Source organism: Coenobita brevimanus, chromosome 97, assembly GCF_032717465.1.
Source record: "Coenobita brevimanus isolate Jiangsu-jjx chromosome 97, ASM3271746v2, whole genome shotgun sequence".
In the NCBI taxonomy this organism is placed as follows: Eukaryota; Metazoa; Arthropoda; class Malacostraca; order Decapoda; family Coenobitidae; genus Coenobita; species Coenobita brevimanus.
In genome coordinates this window covers 41,405,298-41,433,167 of record NC_137050.1, presented here as the reverse complement: position 1 = coordinate 41,433,167, position 27,870 = coordinate 41,405,298, and the positions used below count along the sequence as shown (strand labels likewise).

The following is a 27,870-nucleotide window of genomic DNA, read 5'->3' as shown; positions in this document are numbered from 1 at the left end:
ATCATCTGACTCCCTGCTTCTATCTATCTATTTATCTATCTATCTATTATGATTTGTAAATATAATATGTAGTCCTACATCTGCTCGGCCACGCGAAAATGGCGTACCATCGACAGTTAATAGTCCTAACATATTAATACATATTATATACACATTATAATGAACTTATAAGCTAATTAAGTGAAATACATAATATTGTAAAGTAACATAATTGTATGAATATTGTATACATATATTATTTATAGTAAATAGTGATTATTCAGTAATATTACATTTTAAACAAGTTGTATACATATTTGAATAAATGCAATGGTTGTTGTATAACACTTTGTAAGACGTGCATGTACAACAGACGTACGCATATAATTGTGCAATGGTAATACTGCTAGGTTATACATTACATAGAGTTATCACTTTAGTAATGTCTAATATTTCACCTAACTTGTATGATGATACTGGTAATACAGAATTGTACTATAATTGTATGACTTATAATATTGTACTAACATTGTGGTACTACATAATTGTAACATTTTATGAATTGTTACGAAATATTGTGTTAATGCATAATTGTGTTGGCCTTATAATTGTAGTTACATTTTGTTAATGCAACTATTACATAAGTGTCTTGGCCTTATAATTGTAGTTAAAGTTACATAAAAGTTACATCTTGTTAATGCAACTGTTAATTGGCAAAGTGTAACATAATGCAATCGTTTGTCGTTACATAATTGTTACATATCGTTTGTAGTTACATTATTGTAGTTAAAGTTACATAAAAGTTACATCTTGTTAATGCAACTGTTAATTGGCAAAGTGTAACATAATGCAATCGTTTGTCGTTACATAATTGTTACATATCGTTTGTAGTTACATTATTGTAGTTAAAGTTACATAAAAGTTACATCTTCTTAATGCAACTGTTAACTGGCAAAGTGTAACATAATGCAATCGTTTGTCGTTACATAATTGTTACATATCGTTTATAGTTACATTATTGTAGTTAAAGTTACATAAAAGTTACATCTTGTTAATGCAACTGTCACAGAAATGGTACATATTGTTTGTAGTATTGTTTGTAGTTACATAATTGTAGTTAAAGTTACATAAAAGTTACATCTTGTTAATGCAACTGTTACATAATGGTACATATTGTTTGTAGTTACATAATTGTAGTTAAAGTTACATAAAAGTTACATCTTGTTAATGCAACTGTTACATAATTGGCAAAGTGTAACATAATGCAATCGTTTGTCGTTACATAATTGTTACATATCGTTTGTAGTTACATAATTGTAATAATTGCAGTCCTAACATATGCTGCGGTCGATGATAGTGATGATGTGCCATGCCACTTGTTTGTGGAGACAACAATTTGCTTTTTTGTTTGTAGTTTATGTGGTATTTTGGCATATGTAGTAACACTTACACTTATTTTCATTTGTTTGTTATGTGATCTTACTCTATTTCTCTTTTTTCTTTCTTACTTTTCTTTCTTTCTTTTTTTTTTTTTTTGTATGTATTGATTTTGTATAGTTTGTTTTTCTTCGCTTGTGTACGCTTTTTCCATGTTGTTCATGGTTGCATAATTACTGGCTAATTTCCTTGGGATACTTTTTTAAAGTTTAGTTTATATTGCACAGAGATTATAACATGATATTATATAGTCCCATATTTTGTTATTTTATATAAAAAATATATACACTATATACAGTATTAACTATACACACTGACTTGTTGTTCACCTGTACCTATCGTGAGTAATATGTGTGTCAGCACTGTGTGGAAATCATTGTCTTCACGATTGTGTTGAAGATGTTCACTCTTGCTAACGGCATTTGTGTTGGCCATTTTTTTTTTTTTTTTTTTAGTTTACCTTGTAACTTAATTTGTCTGTTTCCACTAGGTAGCTTTAATTAATAAATGTTAAATGCAGTTCTTTTAATTGCTCACTGAGTAACTGTGATGGTATATTTTCTTTATCACATTGTAGATGTAATAATGTATAGTTGTATGTATGAAACACGTATTTTACGTAGGTATAAATGGTAACACTCGTTGGTAGTAAATAAATGTTATAATAAATGAATGAATATATACAGTGTAGAATATTTAGTGTTGGTGATTATTTAGTGTTTGAGTTATGCAGATAACTGAAATAAGTATGTGTATTTAAGCTGTGTAACTATACAGCACGTTTTATATGTTTGTGCAGAAGCTTATTGTCTACCACTGTGTATTGTATAAATGAAGTAACTATGTAACTCACTAATTTTTACCGTGGTGGGAATGGTGTGAGTGGTGGTGCAGGTGGTGTGTTGACTGACGTGGCGTATTTTCAGCAAGCACGCATGATGACCTGAACTTCCCACACTGGTAGCTGTGGTGAGTGAATGAGTAGCGATGAGTAACTTGAGTGAAGATGAGTGAGTAAGATGAGTTATGAGTCGTGTCTCACTCTTCGTTTGTTTGTTCCATTTTTCTATGTCGATGTTTTCTCGGTCCTTTTCTCTAGTGATTTACTCGTTGTGGGATGAAGACTGCCGCGACTTGTAGGTGCGAGTAGAAGATTATACAGACGACGTAGAGTTGTTAATTGTAGTTGATTGTAGATGGTTGTAGTTCGCTGATTCGTCGTAGAAATTGCAAGATCGTGTCAATATTTTGTTAAACTGCTTGCAAGGCGTCCTTCTATTCACCTCTGCATCAGCATGATGATCTGGGAGACGGAGGGGGCTGGTTGGAGAGAATACTGTCAGGAGCTGGTTGTGTTGTTGGTTGAGAGAGAGATATTCTTGTTTTCAATCTTGATATTTTGTAGGAATTTAATGTTGATTCGTAGACGAGGTTCGTATACGTTCGCTGCTACCAAATGTCATAAATGACATTTATGTCATAAAATACTTTGTGGTTCTTTGTGCTTGAGTTGTAGTTGAGTTATATATATATTTTAGACTTGTGGTCGAGCGGCTTTTATATCTTGTAGTAGCTTCCCCATTTGTCATGTAGTGACAGGAGAGGTAAAGAATAGTATGGAACTATTTTTATTTGTCTTGGAAATATTAACAAATCTCTCACACGGAACGAAGTATAAGTCCCGGGTTGCTACCTCCCTGTCTCGCTATCTGTCTCTCTCTCTAATTGCCAAGCCCTTCTCCCGTGACCTGTCTCTAGGATCGCTTGTCCCCTTCTCGACCTCTCTGTTCTATAGCTAACCTCCGTCTGAGCTCTCTTTCCTAAATTCTGGTGTAGCAGGGGTGTGTCACGTGTGTTCCTCGTGGATGGAAAGTTCTCGCAGCCTGTGTGTGAGTATGTGTATGTGTGTATATGGTCACTGGACGCTGTCGTGTGCCTATCAAGCGTTCCTAGCGTCAAGAGTGTGTAAGCATGTTTAGCACTGCTCGATTCTCGCAGACACAACACCTTCTCATCATTTGACTCCCTGCTTCTATCTATCTATTTATCTATCTCTATTATGATTTGTAAATATAATATGTAGTCCTACATATCTATCTATTGCCAGACGCCTCAATGCCGTTCGGGGTGGCCACAAACAAATCGCCTCCACGTCACCCTGTCCCCCGCCATTTCACTGCCCTGCTCCCAACTCACCCCCCCCCTCTCTCATATACCTCTCCACCCCATCCCTCCATCTCATCCTCGGCCTCCCCCTCCCTCTTCCCCCCTCCACCTCACTCACATAAACTCTCTTCGTCAGTCTTTCACCCTCCATCCTCTCCACATGGCCAAACCACCTAAGTGTATTCCTCCTAACGCTTCCTATCACATCCACATCCACACCACAACGCTCCTTTATATTCTCATTTGTCAGCCTGTCTCTCCATGTGACTCCACAGGCTCCTCTTAAATAACTCATTTCCACTGCTCTCACTCTTGACTTGTGTCCTTCCAGCAACGTCCAAGCTTCACTTCCATATGTTAGAGTTGGTATCACAATACTGTCATGTAGTAACTTTTTCACTTCCATGCTTGCTTCCCTGTTTCTTATCACTGCTTTCAAGGAACCAGCAACCTCTCTTCCCTGCTGTACCCTTTCAAGCACTTCACACTCCAAACCTCCATACTTACTCATCACACTACCCAAGTACTTAAACGTACTCACATTTTCCAATTCCTCACCATCCAACCCCCCGCTGAGGGGGGTCACCTTGACGTGGTGGCGGGACTTGAAGCGTGGCTGGCAGTGCCACCTACTTTGGAGGCATGCCTACCTTTGTAGGGTTCGGCATTTGTCAGTGTCGTGGACCAAGCACCCCCTACATCACTGGTGGAGAAGGCCTGCTGGTGATGCTAGTCCCTGCCCACTTGCCATCTAGGGCGGGACTGTTGCCTCCCCACGTGTTTGCCGTGCGTGGCGTCCCGTAATGCTGGGAGACGGGAGTCCTGGAGGTTGAGCGATGCTGCACTGTGCGTCCTGCAGCTAGCAATACACCTCTTTGGTCCCTTATTCTGGCTAGACGGGCGGCCTGGTTGGGCCCGACCAGGTCAAGTGGCTGGTCATGCGTTGGCTAGGGTCATGTGGGCACTGGGGGGCCTGGTGGCTCCTATTGTCCTGGAGTCACCCTTGTCCGGGTCCCTCAGTGGTTACCTGCGTATACTCCTCTGCTACCCCTGGGGTCGTCAGTGGTTCTGTCCCTGACATATGACCTACCCCTGTTGGGCTCCTTGGTGGGTGGGGGGGTGGGGGAATGAAGGTATTTTGCTTGTATATGGAGATTTCAAAAAACAAACCTCTTGTTGAAGACACGGCATCTGTCCCTGGCCATTCTTCGGACTCCACCTCACATATTGCCACTCTGGAGCCTTTCCAGACCCGTGGCGTTTATCCTCCTCTACCCCGGCGATCAGATGGGACTGGAAGGCGGTCACACCGGTTTTGGTGGGGCTATGAGGCAAGGTCTAGATGAGTCTGAGCCTGTAATATACACCAAATATCTGGTAATGAAATCCTCTGAGGGGAAGTCAGTGCTGGACATTGATATTTTTGACCTGCACCGGGCCATAGTTTCTACATGTGGGAGGGAACCGAAAATCTCAACACAGGGAGACGGAAGCATTCTGGCTGAGGTGTCCTCCCCAGAAGAGAGCTCCAGTCTCATGGCTCTGAAGTCTGTATTGGGTTCTGGTATTTGCTGTGTACCACATGCTTCTTTCAACAGTCTCGTGACCTACTCCGATATTCAGAGGGATGGTTGTTGGAGGAACTGCAGTCATCAGGTGTTGTCAAAGTTGAGCGTCTACAGAAGAAAATAGATGGTGTCCTGACCCCTACTCCGACCTTGTTCCTGACCTTTAATAGATTAACTTTGCCTGAATCGGTGAAACTTGCTTGGCTATCTCTTCCAGTGAAGCCGTATGTGCCAACCCCAAAGCGTTGTTTCCACTGTCAAGGTTATGGCCATGTTAGCCGCTTTTGCCGTCATGCACAGGCTGGCCTTCCTCTATATGTGTCTCTTGTGGCAGACAAAGTCATACCAATGACTGTCCAGGCCCCCTTAAATGCTATCACTGTGGGGGTCCGCATGCTGTAAATTCTAAAAACTGCCCACGCTACTGTCTAGAAAAGATTTTGTCTATTCGAACAACTGAGAGGGTTTCGTTTCCTGAAGCTAAGAAGATAGCCCAGACTTGCTTTTTCCAGCCCGGAATTACTTATGCCGCTGTCCTTACTGGAGTGCCCGTGCGTCGCCCTGTATCTCAGAGGCAGCCTCGACGTATTCCAGTACCCACTCCTTCAACTCATGATATACAGAATGCTGTCCCCATGGTTACTACTGTTGGTGAGAATGATGCTTGCCTGACCGCTACTCTGACTGTTTCTGCCCCCACTTCGGCGGCTGACGCATTGCACACTTCTGTGGTGGTGGCAGACGACAACATTGACCGGACCTCTTCTCCCGTTGAAGCCAGTATGCCCGAGGCTCCATCTGTACCTGGTAAACATCACCGTTGTCCATCAGAGTCTTCTGAACATGAAGACCGGCCACCTAAAGTCTCTGTTGTTGACCCTTCTGTTGACACCTCTCTTGTTCCCTCTGTCCAGCAGGCTGAGGGATCTAGCCAGGAGACTGCTGAAGCTGATGGTTCAGCTCTGGTCCAGTCCCCACCTGGGGATGTACCACTTGTTGGTGCTTCAGATCTGAAGCATAGGATGGCCTCCTCAAATGACTCTAGACCTGTGGGCTCTACTTCCACTTCTGGGGCTTCTGGTGGGGGCACTGGCCGTCCTACACCTCCAAAGACAGCCCCCAAGCTACTTACCAAACAAACTGGTATGCCCACTCCAAGAAGGAGTGTTGTAAAACTTACTTCCCCATCCTCACGTCTGTCTTCAGATGTTAGACAGAGGGTGCGAGTTTCTGGTGCTAGGCAAGCTCCTGTGAAGGGTCTTCATAAACATCAATCCAAACCCGCTCACTCGTCAGGTGTACAGTCCCACAATCATCATAGGAAGAATTATGTTTCCTCCATCAATTTGAGGACTTCAATCACCCGGGTGTGGAACCGGGTAAGGAAAATTTCAGGAAAATTTACTGTTCACTCCCCTCCTGTTTTATCTGCAGCAGGTGGAACTGTGGCTGATCCATTTGCTGTTGCAGAGTTGCTTGCTGATCATTCTGCCAGTGTGTCAAAGAAGGATGCAGATACGCCTTCGGCTTGCCACCGTCGGCTCCTAGAGTCTCGTGGTCTCAGTTTTGCATCTTCTGGAGGAGAGCCTTACAATGTTCCATTTTCAATTTCTGAACTCCAGGCGGCTTTGTCGCAGTGCCATGATTCCTCTCCTGGTTATGATGATATTCCTTATGCCTTTTTATGCCACCTGTCTGATGAGTCCCTGTTGTTTTTGCTTTCACTGTTTAATAAGATCTGGTGTTCTGGGGAGTTTCCGGCTTGTTGGGGTGTTGCTGTAGTTATCCCCATCCCCAAACCAGGTAAGGACCACTTACAGGAAACGAATTATCGGCCTATTTCTTTGACGTCTTGTATATGTAAAGTTTTGGAAAAGATGGTCAGTGTTAGAAGAGGTGACTTCTTATCCTCTGCTCAGTATGGTTTTCGAAAAATGCGATCTACCTCTGATGCACTACTGTCCTTGGAATCTTCTGTCACTGAGGCTTTCTCCACTAACCAACACCAGGTCACGGTCTTCTTTGATCTGGAGAGGGCATATGACACTGCCTGGCGTCATGGTATTTTACTCTCTCTTCATGAGTTTGGTCTTCGTGGACGCTTGCCTATTCTTATTCAACAGTTTTTATCTAACCGAATTTTAAGGGTGCGAGTGGGAGGAGTGCTTTCTACTGCCCGAGCTCTAGAAGATGGAGACCACAGGGGAGTATCCTTAGTGTTACTCTGCTGTAGCCATTAACAGTGTCATTAGTGTACTTCCTGACGGTGTACGAGGATCACTATATGTCGATGACCTCTTGATTTCCTTTACCTCGTCTAGAATGTCTCTGATAGAGAGGAAGTTGCAGCTGGCTCTCAATCGAATTTCTGACTGGGCAGAAACTCATGGTTTCCATTTTTCTTCAACAAAGACAGTGGCTATGCATTTTTGTTGTCTTCAAGGGGTTCACCCTGACCCTGACTTGTATCTCTATGGTAGGAGAATATCTTGTGTGGAAGAGACGCGGTTTCTGGGTCTTTTGTTTGATAGACAACTAACCTGGGTTCCTCATATTCGTTCTGTTAAGGTGGCTTGTCTTAAAGCTTTGAGTCTTTTGAGGGCCTTAGCTCATACCTCTTGGGGTGCTGACCGTCAGACCCTCCTCCTCTTGCATAGGTCTCTTATTCTTCCCAAACTTGAATATGGGTGTGAGGTCTACTCCTCTGCTACAGATGCACGTCTCCGGTTGTTAAATTCTGTACATCATGCTGGTGTGCGTCTGGCAACCGGGGCGTTCAGATCATCCCCAATTCCAAGCTTATTGGTGGATGCTGGTATACTCCCCTTGGACTTGCGTCACCAGTTGCTAATGATGAGGTGTTGGTATCGTCTTCATCACATTCCAGACTCAGTTTCTTGTGCCATCGTCTCCCAGGATTCCCGATCTTCTGCTTTTGACACCCGTCCTAATTTCCCAAAGCCATTTGGTTACAGGGTCCGGTCTGTTATGTTAGCCCTCTCTGTCCCGAGACTGGCAATTTGTCCTCATCGGATCTCAAGGGTGGGTTTTTGGCTGCTCCCTCGTGTGACATTCTGTAGGTCCGTTGTTGAAAAAAAGGGCTCACTTCCCTCTCATGTGTCCCTCTCCCTCTTTTTAGAACATGCCTCCATTCATGAGGGTTCTGTCCCCGTCTATACTGACGGGTCTAAGACTGATACTGGAGTAGGATTTGGTGTTGTCTTCCCTTCCTTTAGTAGGGGTGGTAGCCTTCCAGGCATTACTTCAGTGTATACAGCGGAACTATCTATCTATCTATCTATAGCCTGACGCCCTAATCCCGCAAAGGGTGGCCGCAGACAAAACGCCTCCAAGTCACTCTGTCACCCACCATTTGACTCCCCTCCCCCCAACTCACCCCCCCCTCCCTCATATACCTCTCAACTCCATCCCTCCACCTCATCCTCAGTCTACCCCTCCCTCTCCCTCCCTCCACCTCACCTACATACACCCTCTTAGTCAGTCTTTCATTCTCCATCCTCTCCACATGTCCAAACCACCTCAGTGTATTTCTCCTAATCTTTTCAACCACATCCACATCTACCCCACAACGTTCCTTCACTTCTTCATTCGTCAACCTGTCCCTCCACGTCACTCCACATGCTCCTCTCAAGTAACTCATTTCCACTGCTCTCACTCTTGACTTGTTCCCTTCTTGCAAGGTCCACGCCTCGCTTCCATACGTCAGGGTAGGGATCAGCGGAACTGACTGCAATTTTATATGCTGTTAAAATTATTTTTACTCTCCCCCAATCCGTTTTTGTGATTTTTAGTGACTCGCATAGTGCTTTGTCTGCACTGGAGTCTATTAATGCATCCCATCCATTGGTTTTATTAATTTTAGAATGGCTTTTTCTTCTTGGCCGTCGTGGCCGCCATGTAGACTTCTGTTGGGTACCCGCACATGTTGGTGTGGTGGGCAATGAGAGGGCAGATACTTTAGCTAAAGCTGCATCTTCTCAACAGCCCCCAACCGACTACCCACTTCCTGCTTCAGATGTAACACCTTACTTGCGGTACGCAATTCATACGTGTTGGCAGAGACACTGGGATGTTGTTTCTCACAATAAACTAAAAGAAATCTTTCAGAGAGTGGTTGTGCCAAAGGCTCTTCCCTCTATGTCTCGGCGATTGGAGGTGGCTCTTGCTAGGCTTCGCATTGGGCATTCGCGGCTTACACATGGGTTCCTGATGAATGGTGAATCTCAACCATACTGTGATGACTGTCTTGTTCCCCTTACTGTCCGTCACTTGCTGGTCGAGTGTCCGAGTCTGGGGGACCTACGTCAGAGATTCCTCCATAGGCATAAGGGGGCAGATGGTGCCTACTGTTTGTCCTAGATGGTTGGCAAAGCCTCTAGCGATTTTAGTGATGTTTTTAGTTTTCTTCAGGACACTGGCCTCCTTCCACTTTCATAAGTACTTGATATTTTATAAACTATTCTTTTATTATTTTTCAGTGTTTTGTTCCTACTACCAGATATTAACTTTAATTTGAATATGCACTTTTTATTTTGCTGTGCGTTTTACTTTGTCGTCCGGCGGCATATGACCCTGGCAGTTGCGCCGCCAGATTTTAATTATTTGCAATCAATCAATCAATCAATCACCATCCAACCTCGCTGTACATTCACTGACTTCACCCCTCTCAAAGACCATCACTTTACTCTTTCCTACATTCACCTTTAGATTCCGTTTCTTACACACTCTCCCAGATTCATCCACCAAGCCTTGCAGCTCTCCTTCGTCTTCACTCAACAACACAGTATCATCTGCAAACAACAGTACAGGGAGTTTCCAAACACTACCCTCTCTCATCAGGGCCACTCCAACATCCACTACCCTACCTTGTACCTCTTTTATTACCCCATCCATGTACAGATTGAACAACCATGGAGACATGACACATCCCTGTTTCAACCCAACCTTCAAAGAGAAAAATTCACTCAGTTCACCACCCACACGCACTGCAGCCTTAGCACCATCATACATACTCTTCACAGCATTCAACAACTTCCCATCTACTCCATATATTCTTAATACTTTCCACAATCCTTGTCTATCCACCCTGTCATATGCTTTCTCCAAATCCATGAAAGCCACATACAACTTCTTTCCCTTATCTAGAAACTTTTCCACTAAAGATCTAAGAGTGAATATCTGATCTACACAACCTCTTCCCTTCCCAAAGCCTCCCTGTTCTTCTCCAACTAATTCCTCTGTTCTTTCTCTAATTCTGTCAATAAGTATCCTACCATACACTTTTCCTATTATACTAAGAAGACAGATGCCCCTATGATTACCACACACTTCTTTTTCCCCTTTTCCTTTGTACAAGGGGATAGTTATACCTGACTTCCAATCCTCCGGGACTCTACCTTCCTCCCAGGCCAATCTGCACATTTTCCACATCCATTCTACTACTATCTCTCATCAATTCCTGGGTCTTTCCCCAATTTACCTTTCTTCATTGCTTCCATAGCTTCTATCCTTCTGATTTCTTCCTGTCTTCTCACCTCCCTCCTTCTCCCAGCCATTTTCCAGCCACTTATACTCGCATTACTTCCATCTTCTATGTTCAACAATTCCTTAAAGTGTTCTCTCCATCTGCTCACTTTTTCTCCCTTCTCCACTAGTAATCTACCATTTTTATCTTTCACTCCCCTGCTAACTTCACTTCCACCCTGTCTTACTCTTTTCACCTCTTTCCAGAACATTTTCATACAGTCTCTCCACTTTTCACTCAAGTTCCTTCCAAATTTCTCATCCGCTCTCTTCTTACTCTCCCTTACTAATTTTTTCACCTCTCTCTTTCTACATATAACTCTCTCTTCCGCCTCTCAACTTCTTCCACGCCCCTATTTCTCATCCATTCATTGTATGCTTTCTTCTTTTGTGCCACAGCCTGTCTCATCTCTTCATTCCACCACGCTGTTCCTTGCACCCCCCTTCGTCTTCTCTTCATCCCACACACCACATCACATGCTGCACATACTTCTGTAAATATCCTGCACACACCTTCCACGTCCCCCATCTGCTCCAATTCATATTTGCCCAATCATTCCTCCACTTCTCTCTTATACTCTGCCTTTTTCTCATCCTCTTGTAACCTTTCCACTCTCCTTACGAATACTCCTTCTTCCCATCCCTTCCTTCTTCTATTTCTCCATCCTAATTGGACCTTGTTTCTGGCCACCACCAAGTAGTGGTCAGAAAGTCCACTCCCCCAACCTCTATAAGCTCTTGCATCCATTACACATTTTTGCATCCTTTCATCCACACACATATAATCAATCATTGCCTTCCTTTCATTCAGTTCACCACCCACCATTCTCATCACTCGCCATGTATACCTGTGGATCATCTTGTGCCTGAAGAGGGTATTGGCTATCATCAACCCCCTCCCAGCACAAATGTCCACTAACGCACTGCCATTCTCATCTATCTCAGCAGGCACACCCCACTCACCAACTATTCCATCCACCTTCACATTCCCTACTTTACCATTCATATCACTGATCAAAAACACTCTCTCATTCCTTCCAAACTTTTCCATGCACACTTCCACATTTGTCCAGAACTCTTCTCTCACTCTGCTTGCACGATCTTGCGTTGGCACATACACACACACAATTGCCCACATTTGTATTCCAACTTTCAATCTTACCCACACAATCCTTGACCCAACTGATCCATACTCTCTTATGCTCTTCTTCCATCTTTTACTCACAAGTATAAATACTCCTTCTTTTGCCCTCTCATTCTCACTTACTCCTACACATATACCGCATCCATACTCCCATTCTGTCACACTCTCACCTCTCCATTTCGTTTCAGTTATTCCGCATACATCAACTTTCGCACCCTCAAGCACCTGGACAATCTCTCTCTCTTTTTCACTTATTCTGCTGATTGCGTGCTGCTGACTGAAAAGCAACAGGATAGGCGACTTAAGCTGCAGTATGGCATGCTTGAAGTCTGTGCCATGACGCCACCTTTGTGTTGCAGACAGTTCCACGCCAAATCTCACAGAGACAGGGAGACACAATCTCGTTTTCTCAACCTCTAGCTAGTAAACGACAAAAAAAGAAAAAAAAGAGAATACTAGCCTTTAAACTGACAAACACCCATAATATAATGGTGGCAACAGTCTGCAGACCAAAGAATCCTCCGTTTAACACCATTCAACTTTATAAAACTGCCACTTCAGCAGTTTCGGAAAAGTAACCCATAATTCTACAGCCTGACTGTATGGAAGTTAAGAAGTCACTGCATGATGGTATTGTGATCCCTACCCTGACGTATGGAAGCGAGGCGTGGACATTGCAAGAGGGGAACAAGTCAAGAGTGAGAGCAGTGGAAATGAGTTACTTGAGAGGAGCATGTGGAGTAACGTGGAGGGACAGGTTGACGAATGAAGAAGTGAAGGAACGTTGTGGGGTAGATGTGGATGTGGTTGAAAAGATTAGGAGAAGTACACTGAGGTAGTTTGGACATGTGGAGAGGATGGAGAATGAAAGACTGACTAAGAGGGTGTATGTAGGTGAGGTGGAGGGAGGGAGAGGGAGGGGTAGACCGAGGATGAGGTGGAGAGATGGAGTGAGAGGTATATGAGGGAGGGGGGGTGAGTTGGGGGGAGGGGAGTCAAATGGTGGGTGACAGAGTGACTTGGAGGCGTTTTGTCTGCGGCCACCCTTTGCGGGATTAGGGCGTCGGGCTATAGATAGATAGATAGATAGACTGTCCTCTGTACCCACCTGCTTGTGAGTCTCCTCATTTCTTTGGAGAAATACTTTAGCAGTTTACTTAATACTTCTGAAAATATCGTGTTAATCGCAATCGAGATCTGCACATCTAGCAACACTTCCCTCTACATTCAGTCAGGCGTCTTCTTCCCTGCCTCTGCTTGTCTTCAATTGGGTGGGGCTCTCAATGCACCCCTCGCATAAGTTGCACCATGTTGGCTGTCCCCCTTTCACCACTCACTCCAGTTTGAACTCTCCCCTCATCTGTTGACTGTTCTACCAGGTTCACTTCACAGCAGTCACAATCCCCTTGGTGTCCGCTGACTTTTCTTGATATTGCCCAACACCAAGCCATTCTCTTAATTATCTGTGGCCAGCCCAACTGTTACCTACTCTCTGGTGGACTCTTCAGTCAAAGTGTGCTGAGTTCCAGGGTTCAGTGGTAGAGTTTTCTTATTTTTATTCTTGGAAGTAAGTGACCTGTGGACAAGATTTTTTTTTTACGAATATTTCCCGTTCCCGGCACTGATAATATTTTTGGTACTGACCATGGCTCAGTAACACTTCCCAGTAATTCCAGCTCCACCACCAATTTCCTGTAAATAGTAAGTTTAATTTATCTGTTTCCTTCATTTTTTCAAATTTTCTGATTTTTCTTGTGTCTCAACCGTAAGCATTAACTCAGTAAATATTTTTCTTTATTTATTGTTGTGGTTTTGATTATATTTCTTATAAATTTTGTAAACATTTTACTGTTTTCCCTATTGACTTTTTGTCCCTTTGTTTATTGTTTGTGTTTTTTCCTCTGTGTGTTTATGTTCCCCTTCTTCTAGTCAGTACCGCTGACTCCTATTGCTACACCTCAATCAGTTCTTACTGATGATGAAAATCTGTTTCCTGCTCCAGAAAAAAAAAAAAAAAAACTTATAAGTAAAAATAAAGTCCTACAGTTTTGCGCAGTGGCAATAAAGAAACAAACATATTCTTCCCTTTCTACATCTCCGACCTTTACCACAACTACATATCTTATTACTACAACTCCTCTTCCGGAATATTCATATGTCATCCAGGGATATCATCCAGATACCACACCAGATGTGTTCAATACTTCTTCCACGCTCGACTCTTTTTATTCTCCTATTGCTCTACCATTACCCAATAATACTTACATCTCTGTTACTATATTTTCTGCTACTGCTTCTCCTTTACTGTCCCTAATTCCAATATTCCTTCTGTAATTGATTCTTGTTTTCCTGCGTCTGCTCTTCCACTACTACTACCACCACCACCACAACCGCCACTACTATTACTACCATTACTACTACCACTACTACTACTGCTTCTACTGCTACTACCACTACTACTACTATTACTAGTACTACTACCACCACCATAACCACCACCACTACTACTACTACTACTACTACTACTACTACTGCTGCTGCTGCTACTACTAATTTCTTCCACCATGGTTGATCAAATTTAGACAGTCGTAGACAACACGAACCATCCAAAGTACTCTGACCCAGAGGGTAACATTTCATTTTTATTTTTCATTAATGAGGCTGACAATGACTAGCCAGGAGAATAATTGGCAATGATTGGATGAAAATTTCATACTTAAATTTTGTTAAACATAAATGTTTTAGCCGTTGGATCTTGTGTGCGTTGCGGTTTCTTTGGTCAGTTTACGAAGTACGTCTTTTCCCATTTCTATGTGGGGTCCATATGTTTCACCAATCTTCGCCATTGATCTCAGTTTTGGATGTGGCCGGTTTTTACTTCCAAAGCTTACCTACTGTACTTATCTGGGCTTGGGACTGGCATTTAGATTTTTTATGCAAGGAACAAGGGACAAAGGTCAGAACTCTTGATTTTTATCTCCCAAGAAAAAAAAAATAGATATCAATAGAACCGAATTCAAGGTCCGTTCTTTCAAGGCGCCTGGACACATTGTGTTTAAAAGACTGTAGATCATAGGCAGTAATAATACGGATAGAGAAAGACAGTTCCAGAGTTGACCTGTTGCAAACATGAAGCACAGGCAATAACTCTTGCATCAGAGAGTTGGGCAGAAAAGGAATGCAAGTTTGCCGCTGGACAGGAGCTACGTGCCCACTGTATTGGTGGAATACAAGCTGACATTTCTCAAGAACAGTGACCATTGAAGTAGAGAGCTATTTTTCCATCTATCCATCTATATACCTAGGCTGCTTTCCCCAGTGAAAGGGAGGTAGCCGAGACAGGACGACACACTCCCCATTTACTCATCCATTCAAACACAGTCATTCGCATCTTAGCCCCAAAGGGGAGAAGGGACAGATCCTCACTGCACCACACCGCACAAGGGTCAACTGCGCAGTGCAATCAGTGACATCTGCAGCAGGGCCCGACAGCAGAGCTGGTTTACCCCTGCCACATCATATCAGACCCATCCCCTTACCCACACCTGACCTGAAGTAGAGACAGAAATGAAATAATGATGCAACAGTGCAGCGAAGAGACAGGGGTTACCGGAGCCAGTAGGATGAGGAGAGTTATTTGGATGAAGAGCTTTTGACTCCACTTTATTGAGAAGAGCCATATGTGGAGACCCTCCCCCACACTCTAGAGTTGTACTCTACACAGGACGGAATAAAACCCGTGTATATAGTCAACAACTGTGCTGGGGTAAAGAAGGCATGAAGTCGGCTTGGCACACTTAACCTCTTGGAAGCAAATTGTACAAGAGAGGTAATATGATTTTCCAAAGTAAATCCCAAGAGAATGAAACCCCAAGCATGTTTTACCCTTCGTTAGTCAGGTGGGGTGTTTTGGGATCCCAATTTTTGTTTTAAAGCTCATATTTCCTAGCAGGTAATTCGAATATTTCTCTCTGTTCCAGTACTCTCCTGATTCAGTGAGGGGAGGGAGCATGTGGATTGGTTTAGTCCTGCCTCTGGTGTAGTGAGAGAGAGGGGCACTTTCCCCCTTCCCCCTTGGGGTGTCCAGTCACTCCATCAAACTAACCATTTAGATCATATTGTGATATAGATTGATTTTTTTATCTTATTTTTGCATACTGTTTATCATTATACTGATTTTAAAAATCACAAAATGTATTTTCCTGTGTGTGTGTACTTGATAAATGAGATTTGAGTCCATTTGTTATTTTTTTACTGGTATTATAATTTACTGTATTTTATTATTAACCCGCGGCATCCCGTCGACATTCTTTAACGTCCACACATTTTGTCACTGCCAATCCCGTCGACGTACATAAACGCGAAAAAATTGCAAGGTCCCTAATTTGCACAATTTTCAATTTTCGTGAGTGATTATTGGTACGTATACACGTGACACCTTCCTCTACAAGATGCCAGGCAGGGACAATGCCTTACCCAGCATGACCTCCTCCCTCCCCCTTCATGCCATTGTCTCAGCAATTCACCTGTTATCAGTGACCTGGCCAGTAGAGCCATGTCATGCCACGGTACGAAATTCAGGGCCAGAGTGATTTCCCAATCAATGACAATGTGGAGGACAAACTTTACATAGCATTAGAGGAAGAAACAGTTAGAAATGATGATCAGGTAATGTGGCAAAAAAAGGTCAGGTATTAGTGAGTGAAACAATGCTTATAATGCCTATATTACTGCTTGAAAACCAATATACTCTCGTACTACATATAAATTCGTACCAAGTAAATAAATAAATACCGTTTATGAGTTGTGTGAAATAGTTATCCTCCCATAGAACTCGTTTTCTTTGGTGCCAGCCTGATAGAAAACCCAGTAAGGTAAGGAGGTACTCCTACCTGTATCGAGTATTTTAAACGTCAGGTGAGCGACTTCTCTATGAATTTTCGATGTTTCTCACCAAAAGCGAAGGTTTGAGCCAAAAAAAAATTTTTCCTAAAATGGTCGGGATTGGGGGGAGTCGGTGGTGGAAAAGTGGTCGGGATGGGGCGGGTTAATTAATAAACACCACCTACAAGGCATTCAATCTTTTTATTAGTGATTGCAGAGATTTGCTGAAGCAGTTGTATGAATATATTTTACATGATAGTAACACTACATGTATTTTTGTATTTGGGTGTTGTAACACCCCACCGGACTAACCACGTTTGAATACTCCACAGGACTAACGAAGGGTTAAAGGTGATGCAAGATTGAGTTGCGTATTCTTAAAAATTATAGAATAATCTTGCAGTCAAAAGATGTTATAATGAGTTTTTAACATATTAAAGACACGATTATGTTCACTCCAATCAGGAACATGTGCCAAGTCAGACAGTGGGTGTGCCACAGCCTCATCCCTTATTTCTTGAAGTTACTGCTGAGATGAATGCTGTGAAATAGAAAGGTGAAGGTTGGAGTCATAGGCTTTTGAATGGATAGAGTTAAACATACACCTTAGAAGTACGTTGATGAATAGAAGGACAGCTGGTGATAGGACTAAGCTCTGGAGGAACATCAAGACTGATAGGTCTATGAGAAGAACTGAGGGCATCTACAATAGCAGCTATAGAACGACTGGAAAAGAAGCTAGAGATGAAGGCACAGATGCAGCAGAAGGATAGAAACAGTAAGAGTGGGGTTTAAAAATTAAAGATGTATGCCATGCTAAACCTTTGAGATGTCAAGTGTAATGGCAAAGTTTTTGCTGAAGTCCCGAATGGGGGATGACCAGCAGTCTGAAAGGTGAGAAAATTGCCAGTATAGCATACTGACGATCAGAAAGAATGCTGTGATAGGAAAGGTGCTTTAATTTTTCTTTTTTAGAATAGAATTTAAAAATCTTTTGATATACAGGATGATAAATCAATTTTGCAACAGTCAGAGGGCTGGGAATGGTCACGTATCTTTGAGACAGGCTGAATGAGAACCAACTTACAGCAGGAAGCAAAGGTACAGAGGTAGTCAGACAAAGGCTAAAATGTTTACCTGGGAAGGGTGTATGAACAGAAGCGCAGTTCTTAACTCGCCCCATCCCAATCGATTTTCCACCACTGACTCCCCCCAATCCCGACCAATTTTGGAAAAAAAAAATTTTGGCTCAAACCTTCGCTTTTGGTGAGAAACATTGAAAATTCATAGAGCAATCGCTCAACTGAGGTAGCAGTACCCCTTACCCTGGGTTTTCTATCAGGCTGGCTCCAAAGAAAATGAGTTCTATGGGAGGGTTACAATTCCACACCACTCATAAACGGTATTTATTTATTTACTTGGTACGAATTTAAATGTAGTATGAGAGTATATTTGTTTTCACACATTAATATAGGCAACATAAGCATTGTTTCACTCACCAAACACATCAACATACCTGACCTTTTTTGGCGACATTACCTGATCATCATTTCTGACTGTTTCTTCCTCTAATGCTACGTAAACTTTGTCCTCCACATTGTCATCAATTGGGGAATCACTCTGCCCCCACATTTCATACCGTGGCACGACATGTCTTTACTGGCCAGGTCACTGGTAACAGGTGAATTGCCGAGACAATGGCGTGCAGGGGGGGGGGAGAGGTTATGTGGTGTAAGGCATTGTCCCTGCCTGGTATCTTGTAGAGGAAGGTGTCCCGTGTATACGTACCAAAAATCACGCGCGTAAATTGAAATTTGTGCAAATTAGGGACCTTGCAATTGATGCGCATTTATATACGTCAAGGGGACCGACAGTGACAAAATGTGTTGACGTATATATACGTCAACAGGACACAGCGGGTTAAGGACACCAGGAGGGCCTCTATCAGGCACATATGTTTTGTTAGTAATGAGACCAGTGATAGAAGAAAATACATCATTTGAAGAATTTGAACCCCTAAAACATGGATGACTGCATATGCTGACCGAGGGTACAGGGGCCAAAAAGATAGGTGTCCACATAAGTGGTCATCCCGCCCACCCCCCTAACATCACACCCACACACCACCCGCCCTCAACCCCCCACACCGAACCCCCTGCTGTCCCCCCACAACCCAACCCCCAAATCCCCACTGCCCCCACATTACTCCCACCATTCCCAAACCCCACCATCACCCTATACCACCCCTAAACCCCACCCTCCCACCACCCTCACCCGGCACTCCACACACCACCACTCCCTCACCATCCCCCCACCACCCCAACCCCCTAGCCCCTACCCTCCCACCCCCCCAACCACCCACACCTCCCACCCCCCAACCACCCACACCTCCCACCCCCAACCACCCACACCTCCCACCCCCACACCCCAAACTCCCAACCCCCCCACACCCCAAACCCCCCACAGACCCCAAACCTCCCCACCCCTCCAATCTCCACTGCCATCTCCACCCTTTTCATCCTTTACCCCCCTCCTCACCCCCCACTTCCCATCCTCACCCATTACCCCTTCACTCCCACCCCCACCTCCCCCAAGCATCCAGCCCCTATTCCCACATCATCCCACAACCCCCCCACCCCCCACACACCACCACCAACTCCCACAAATCTCTCACTATAACACACCCGGCGATTATGCCTGACCTGAGCATGTGTCAGAATATCCCGATGCCCTTCTTTTAGGGGTTACTGTCAGCCATGAGGAAGTCGGAGGGAGGAAGCGATGGAGTAACAGCACCAGAATCATCTAAGATGGATTTTGGAGGAGAAAGTCTGAGCAAAGAGTTCTGCTTTAACAGTAAAAGAAACAGCAACAGGGCCATCAAAGTGGAAAAGAGGAGGAAAGGATGCTGAGGTAAAGGTACCAGATGGAGTGGGAAGAAAACGAGTTGAATACTTAGATCATTTCCTTTTTTTTTTTTTTTTTTTTTTTTTTGAGATTGAAGAACAAGCTTAGCATGTTTTAGGGCAGAAGCATAAAATAAATGAGATTCAGGGGTGGGTTGGCTCCAGTACCTTTTGTAGGTCCTCTCCTTGTTGTAGACAGCCTTAGAACAAGTGTGATTAAATTATTATTTTTTCTTTTTTGCATAAGTCACAGGATAAGAGAACAGAAGGTATGCTTCCATGCTCGAGAGAATAGCCTCCATAATGTGCAAGAGTCACTTGGCTCTTGGCCATGGAAGCAATAATCATTCCAGGGAAAATCAAAGAAGTACTACCTGAGGGGCTCCCAATCAGCAGCTTGAAAGTGCCAAAGCCTCCACCTTACAGGAGGGTCCACAGGCCTTACTGGAGCAGTAGGACAGCTGCAGCTGATAAGGCTGATGTCAGAGGATCCCAACAGGGAGAAAAGATTAACACTGTAAGCAGAAAGGTTAGTTGTAAGGAAGAGGTCAGGTGTGCTAGAACTCTCTCCATGGTGGTCTGGGATGCAGGTAGGGTGGTGTACAAGCTGCTCTAGGTCATGAAAGATAAAATAAAAAAGGTGTAGTCTTGTTCACCAGGTGGATCAGTGAAAGGAGAGGAGCGCCAAAGATTGTGATGATCATTGAAATCATCTAGAATGGAGATTTCAAACAAAGGAGAAATTGATAGGATGTGTTCCATCTTAGAGGTAAGATAGTCAAAAATTTTTCATTGTCATTAGAATTTCGGGATACGTAAACAGCACATACATTTAAACAGAGAATTACAGGATAGATGAAGCCAAAGCATAGGGAATTCAGAGCATTCAAGTTCAGGAACATGAGATTAAGGTATGTTGTTCCATACATGTACACAACAGCCACATTTGGTGCTGATGTGAGCATAGAGAAAGTAGGAGGAAACAGAGGAATGTTTGTTATCAGTTGTCTCAGACAGTTGAATCTCTGTGAGGAAGAGAAGGTGAGGTTTAAAAGAGTAGAGGTAGTGTTCAACAGAGAGAAAGTTAGAGGAAAGGCAGCAAATGTTGCAGAAATTATAAAGTGAGTCAGAGAGTGGTTTCACGCATCACACATGGTCGACACCGGGAGAGGGGTGGAAGGTGGATGCTTATATGGTATTCCCCCCCTAGTGACTCCATGGCTTGGTTTTAAGATGCCATTATATTTTTAAATTTGAAAAGGAAATGTAGTGTGTAATGTGCATGTAGTTTGGTGCTGAAATATAGGAACTTTTACTGGACAGCATGCTGGTCTGCTCTCTGTGATACTGAAAATCTGTGAAAGTTCAGCAAAGGGGGATGGTCAAAAGCTACTCCTGAGGGCTGATGAAACAGCCTATCATCTGTACTTTTCTTACACTTTTACTTGAGTCGAATTTGCAGTACAGGTTAGTGTAACTTTTCATAGTTTTCCACACTGAAGGGCCCATATCTTCAGTGATTTTATATTTCTTACTTATTACTAAATATATCTGTACTCTTTGCATGTTTCATTCTTCTGAGTCGTATACTTTGATGCACCATCCCACACACTGATGACTGTAACAGACAATATACATTACCATCAGCTTTCTCCTCAGTTGTGCCCATTTCATGGTGTTTGTGCCACACTTTGCAGTGCGCCTGCTTTTGCATCCATGACTGCACACCATTGATGATAGAACTGTGTCAGGCAGGGTGAATCTCCTCTGCCCCATGTTAGCTGCCCTGTATGTTCTGTATTTCTACAGCACCTGGTACACAATATAGTACGAGAAGTCCTGCAGTTTGAGGAGTAGACTGTAGCAACAGTCGAGCAGGGCAGTATTCCCAAGGTGGATGGAAAGCTTATGACAGGGAGAGCTGGAGCCCCCGTTTCATCAGCCCTCAGGACTAGTTCCTGACCATTCCCCTTTGCTGAACTTTTTCAGTGTTTCAGTAACACAGAGAGTAGGCCAGCATGCTCTCCAATACATGTTTCTCTAACTGTCAACACCAAACTAAATGCACAGTACACACTACATTTCCTTTTCAAAATTAAAAAAGAAACATGGCTGTAGTAAATCAGGCCTCGGAGTCCCCATGGGAGGGACCATAAATTCCCCCATCATCCACCCCTCTCCTGTAGATGCCTGGAACCACTGTCTGACTCACTTCTTCATTTCTGCAACATTCGCGGCCTTTCCTCTAACTTTCTGTCAAACACCACTTCTCCTCCTCCAAACCTTACTTTCACTTCTTGACATAGGCTCCGCTGTCTGAGGCAACTGACAGCAAACCCTTTTCTGTTTCCTCCAACTTTCTCCATACCCATTTCAAAGCCAAAGGTGGCTATTGTCTGCATACGGTATTTGCAATTATTTATCTTGCTTTCGTGTTCCTGAACTTGATTATTCTGAATTCTCTACTTTCTGGCGTAGGCTTTCTTGTCATTCTGTAACTAAATATATCTGCAATGTTTACTTATCTCCTAATTCTACTGACTGAAAAATTCTTCGACTATCTTCTAAGATGGAACACATTTTATCCATTTCTCCATTCTCTGAAATCTCTATTCTATGAGATTTCAATGTTCACCACCACCTTTGGCTCTCCTCTCCTTTCACTGATCCACCTGGTGAACAAGCCTACATTTTTTCTATCCTTAATGACCTAAAGCAGCTTGTACAGCACCCTACCAGTATCCCTGACTGCCTTGGAAAGAGCTCCAACATACTTTACCTCTTCCTTACAATTAATCCTTCTGCTTACACTTTAAATCTTTCCTCTCTGTTGGGCTCCTCCAATCACATCCTTATTACCTTAACCTGTCCTATCGCTCCGGTATGGCCTGTGGACCCTCTAAAGAAACGTCATCTGTGGCACATTGGAGCTGCGGATTGGGAGGCTCTCAGGCAGTACTTCTTTGATTTTCCCTGGATTGATTATTCCTTCCATGGCCGGGAGCCATCTGGGTGTGCTTGCGCATTACTGAGGTTATTCTCTCGGGCATGGAAGCATACATTCCTTTCTCATATCCTTTGACTAATCCAAGAAAGCCTTAGTTTAATCACGCTTGCTCTAACGCTGTCCGCAACAAGGAGAGGGCCTACAAAATGTACCAGAGTACACACCCGTGAATCACATCTTGTTTATGTTTCTGCCTGGAATCGTGCTAAGTCTGTTCTTCGCTCTGCTAAAAATAATTTCGTCCGTACTAAATGCTCTCAATTCTCCAACTCAATTTCTTCCTGCTCCTTCCGGCACTTTGCCAAAAACCTTTCTAACAAATTTACCTCGACTGCAGGACTTGATGGTGAAGGCAGTGAAGGTCATGGGGAGGTTGGTGAAGTTAAAGGTGATGGTAATCATGTGGTGACTAGATACAGTACAATGCAAAATGCAGTGGAGATGGTGGTGGTGGAACGTACTCACTCTTCCTCGTTTCCTCCCTGCTCCTGGTCTTAAATTCCTTCTAACTATCTGCCCGTGTACTTGGTACTTCATGAATCAATGCTACTCCATCACCATCATCAACCTTGCCATTAATCCATAAACTACTGGGGTCTGCCTTGCTTTCACAGTTGCTGTCCTCAAACAGCAGTCTTTGCTAGAATGAACGGGTGACCGTCGCAACACAATAGCATGGACAGCTGAATGTGAGGACTAAGGTGGACAATTGGGCTGGGTCATGTGGTAGTAATTTCTCCCTCGTTGGTAAAAGGAATGTCATGCATAGGTGCGTGTGCTTCCTGCCTAGTTGGGCTTAAGGTAAAGGAAGGAATCAGGAGAAACAGAGTGACTTCAAAGAAGTTAGGGGATGACAAATGGGTTATGTTCATGCTGGCAGCCCAGGGTATATCCATGTTGTCCAGTGTCCACCTATTACGCATAAACACACATTTGGTGGCAAGTGTTAAGTACGCAAAATATAAAAATATCACAGGATCTTCCGGAGGTATGTTTGCAGAAGGCTTCACTGTCCTTCTGGAAGGACCATCACAGCTAAGGGAATAATTACTATATGAGTTGTATTTCTTGAGATTCACTAATATAATGCTGAAAATTTAGAAAGTACCAAATGGACCACAAAACTGTGTCAGGTGTGTGTGTGAACTGCAATGTTTTGGCATGAGGCTGTACAGCCACTAGCACACTGAGTCGTTCCCGCAAGACATGAGATACAATCAAGTGAGTTTTCAGTGGAGCGGTATTTGTGGACCACCCTGCATGTCATCGGCTAGAAACGGCAGGGAGCAAAAGTTATGGTAAAAATATGCAAGCTTATGAAAAGACATGCTGCCAGCACTCACGAAAATGTCCACCAAGGCCTAGGTGTTAATTACGACTCAGGGCACACACACATTAGATGAATACACTGCCACTGAGCCACCATTGCACCAGTGAATTTTACTTTGCGTTACTTTCTGATAGAGAACAAAAAGAATGTAAGAAGTGACAGTACATCATAATTTGTACAAAGGAAAAGCATTGATCCTATAAGGTACTTATCCTCTGTCTGGTGAAGAAAATAAGGAAACTACTGCAGGTAAAGCGATATGAGAAAGAATCTGTTTCTTTCATTACTCACTGATAACGTACAGCCAAGGACTCAACTAATTTAAGGTTTGCCTTTTAATCAGGAAAGTATCATATAATCATGAGTAGTCATGTAACACTATAATCTCACGAGACGGAAAGAATTTTTTCTTTTTATAGGAGATAAGCTGTTGCTATTAAGTACAGCCGAATTATAAAATTGTAGAACACCAAGCGAAATGAACACATCCAATGGTCTTTCTCATGCAGGCGTTAATTCTGTAAGCAATTATTACAGGAATCCCTTGTTAATATAGTTCTCATTATCTAATGAAACAGCTCTAATTAAAACTTTCTGAATTACAACTCTACCATGTTGGAGATGACTAAGCAGGAGCAGTCATTTATTAAAGCAGTTTCAGTACTCGGTGAAGAATTCACTTTAAAACACAGTAAACACTAATCCATCATCAACATTTAAAGGCTGATAAAGAATGCTGCCATTAGTAATAAAATAAGGAGTGATAGACTTACTTCATGGAAGCCGGGAAGGATGACACAAGGGTGACAGAGTGACCTGCATCGCACAGTGCTGCAGACAGTGACCGGCACAGGTGGTACAGGCTGCGACTGGCCAATGGCGCTAACACCAGCACTCGGTAAGGGGGTGCCAGGCTCTCTGACACTACCGAAGGTACCGAGGTCCCCAGATATACCAGCAGCACTGCTCCCAGTACATACAGAATCTTGTACATCTTGCAGTCAGAGGTAACTCCGCGAAGGTTAAAATTAGCTGCTACTTCACTCACACTCTTCACTTACAAATCCACGATCATCTTCACCTGGAACAAGAGGAAAGAATGTCATTGATGTTGTTTCTGGGGTTGAGTGACACAGTAGAAATGCAGTGTGGGAAAACAATATTAACGAACGGACAAGTCAGGTGAACGTGGTCTGGTGGTCAGTTGTCCTGCCAGGCCAATGCAGTAGCCTATATGGGAAGCCTTTGTGGTTGGCGTAGATATCATTAATGAGGAGTATGAAGTGGTGGTAACCAGAATTGCATTGCAAGGGATTGTGAGTGGGAAAGTAGTGGTAGGTGTTACTGGGTTTTGTGCCTCAATATGTGAAGTGCTGATGCCTGGGCAAGAGGACAGAGTTTTGTGAGTGGGAAGGGTGGCAGGGTGTGGTTGGAAGGGAAGGGATGTCGTGTGTTAGAACTGGTAATGAAGGAACTGCTGTACCTCTGGATTATCTGCATCTGTCTGTTACTGTCACTCTGACTGAAAGTGGATGGAGACCAAAATTATCACAAAGAGACTGATGTAACAAGGTTTGAGTTGTTTTTAGATGTCTATGGAAGGTTCATAACTGCTCTTATTCTCGCCGTGCATCGTGATGTGGCGTGAAGGACTTGTGATGCTGGTACTGTTCATATCCAAAGTGCATACCATAGGACATATAAAGTGACGGATGGTGGTGAAAACTAGGGAATCTTTTTTGACCCTTGGAAAATAAACATTTTATTTATTTATTTTTTTTTTATACTGAGAAGCATGTCATTGGTTAGCGATAGTTGAACATGACCTGAGAGCCTGTCAGTGGAACCAACTGCAGGTAATGATGCCATTGCCTCTTAGCAGCATGTATCTAATATGGCAGTTTAAGAGCACCTTTTTTATTTGCCCACGTTCATTTCTGGCACCCATAGCATTCGACTGGATTAATGATATTTTAGATAAGACTTTAGCATTTGCTTGATGTTTAAACTGTAGAATAACTCTAGAGTTGTTTGCCATATTATGTGGTGGGAGGCAGTTGCATCCGAGTGGCAAAACTTTGCAAAGGCTGTTGGCCTGCTATGAAATGGAGTGTAATGTCACTGAGATAATTTTGAGCATAAGTACTGTTCTGTTGTGTGTCTGGCTAAGTATTTTCTTAGTTAATATTGTAACTGGCCAGAGCATTGTTCAGTGCATGGCTGGCACACGGTGCAATGTGTTCACAGTCACGCATAGCCTGGGTGAATACAGACCCCAAGCCAGTGTCTGCCACATCCATATAATGTCTGAATGGGAGATTGTAATCTGTGTTGACAGTTGCTTACGCTGGAGGAAGCATTTGACAAGTATTGTTGCAGTCACAGGATAATCCCTTTTCAAGAAGATAGTGAAGGGGAAGGTGGCAAAACTTTGCATACATCATCTGTATTACAATGCCGGGCCGGGGAGGAAATGATCTTTGGAAGGATCTGTGGGTGGTGATCATTGGGCTCTATAGTATGGAGAGGCTTTCTCATGGGTAGCACCACGTAGTTTGTGTAACCAACGCCAGGGGCCCAGGGCGGGGTTGATGTTATTTATCTACACCACCGACGCCCGCGTCTTTCGAAATCAGCCGATGAATTAGGAAAATATAGTGCCGTGGTCCACTGCTTAGCTTATGTAAGCAACAGCGAAACAGAAACAGCAAGCTAAGAACAGTAATCCAACTGCATTACCATTGTGGAGGCGACGAGTGGTGGTGTTTCAATGTGGAGGCCAAAGTTACAGGTAAGCTGTGGAAATAGCCTCTCCATATTACAGAGCTAAGTGGCGATGATATAGTCCTGATAGTGACCATTTTGATAAGGTGTGGCTAATTCTGTGTGGCGAGATAAGACAGCTCAAATATGGGAAAAATGGCTTCACCAGTGTGTATTTTCTTGGCCTGAATCTTAGTCCTGAGAGTGGGCTGTGGTGAAAGGCATGTGCAGGCTGTTGCCACATACAGGTGAGAATAATGATTGTTTAGGTAGCTGGGATAGGTTTTCCAGGTTGGGCTGTGGAGTATGGTTTCCTTAATGTGGAAGAAGGTGATTGAGCCGTTCAAGAGACCTGAGGACAGTACCATGAATTGATACAAATGATTCATTGTGTAAGATCAGTACTTCTCTTTATATTTGTGGCTACATCAGTCCTCCTTGAAGGAACAGAGAGTAAAATATCTGCTAACCAGAGTGTGCATCTAACTAGTCATCAATGTATGTTCTCCTCTGGGATGTTTGCAGCGGCTTCATAATCTAAGTGAATGCCTATTTATTTGTCTGTAGTCGGAAAAATTGTTCTAATAACGTAGTAATAAATGTCATACGGTGTCAATGCTGTACCTTCTACCGAGAGGGATAATCTTTGTGATGCCAACCTACAGAACTGATGGAGCCCTCCACTGCAGCAGGGTGGACCAATATGAACTGAAAAGAGACAAGTTGCCAGGGATTTGTGGTATAGAAGGTGCTGTCAAACAGGAACTCAATAGGCCTGTATCATCCAGCATCTGGATGGCAATGCCTTGTTTAGATTTTTTGTGGTACAGTTTTCTCCCGATCACATAGCTAGCCAGCATGAGGGTTCTGATGTATACATTGGACAGTGGTTTGTATAATGGATTACATCACTGCATATGCCACAACGATGGCCCGTGGCTGCAGAGTGTGTTTTGGTCTGTAGTCGTCCTGACTGGACAGGTTGGTGTAATACCAGTTCTTGCAGCTCAGTGGCAGGCAAGTGTCAACTAATGACATGTGAGCTGGGATTGTGGTCCTCCCTGATCTCGTTGAGCGAAGATCGAAGAGGTCAAGCAAGGTGGAGGACATCAGATATGATAACATTCTTAAGGAATCTTACC

General features: G+C 43.4%; 1 protein-coding gene across 1 annotated transcript in view; it reads right to left on the bottom strand.

Annotated features, from left to right (window-relative positions):
- LOC145413672 (UDP-glucosyltransferase 2-like) overlaps positions 1-24,860 on the bottom strand; it is a 231,740-nt gene extending 206,880 nt beyond the window's left edge. The window contains exon 1 of the mRNA XM_080283329.1: positions 24,739-24,860. Within this exon, the coding sequence (XP_080139455.1) occupies positions 24,739-24,743 (5 nt within the window). The 5' untranslated portion in view covers positions 24,744-24,860. The remainder of the gene's footprint in view (positions 1-24,738) is intronic.
- Positions 24,861-27,870: the final 3,010 nt, after the last annotated feature.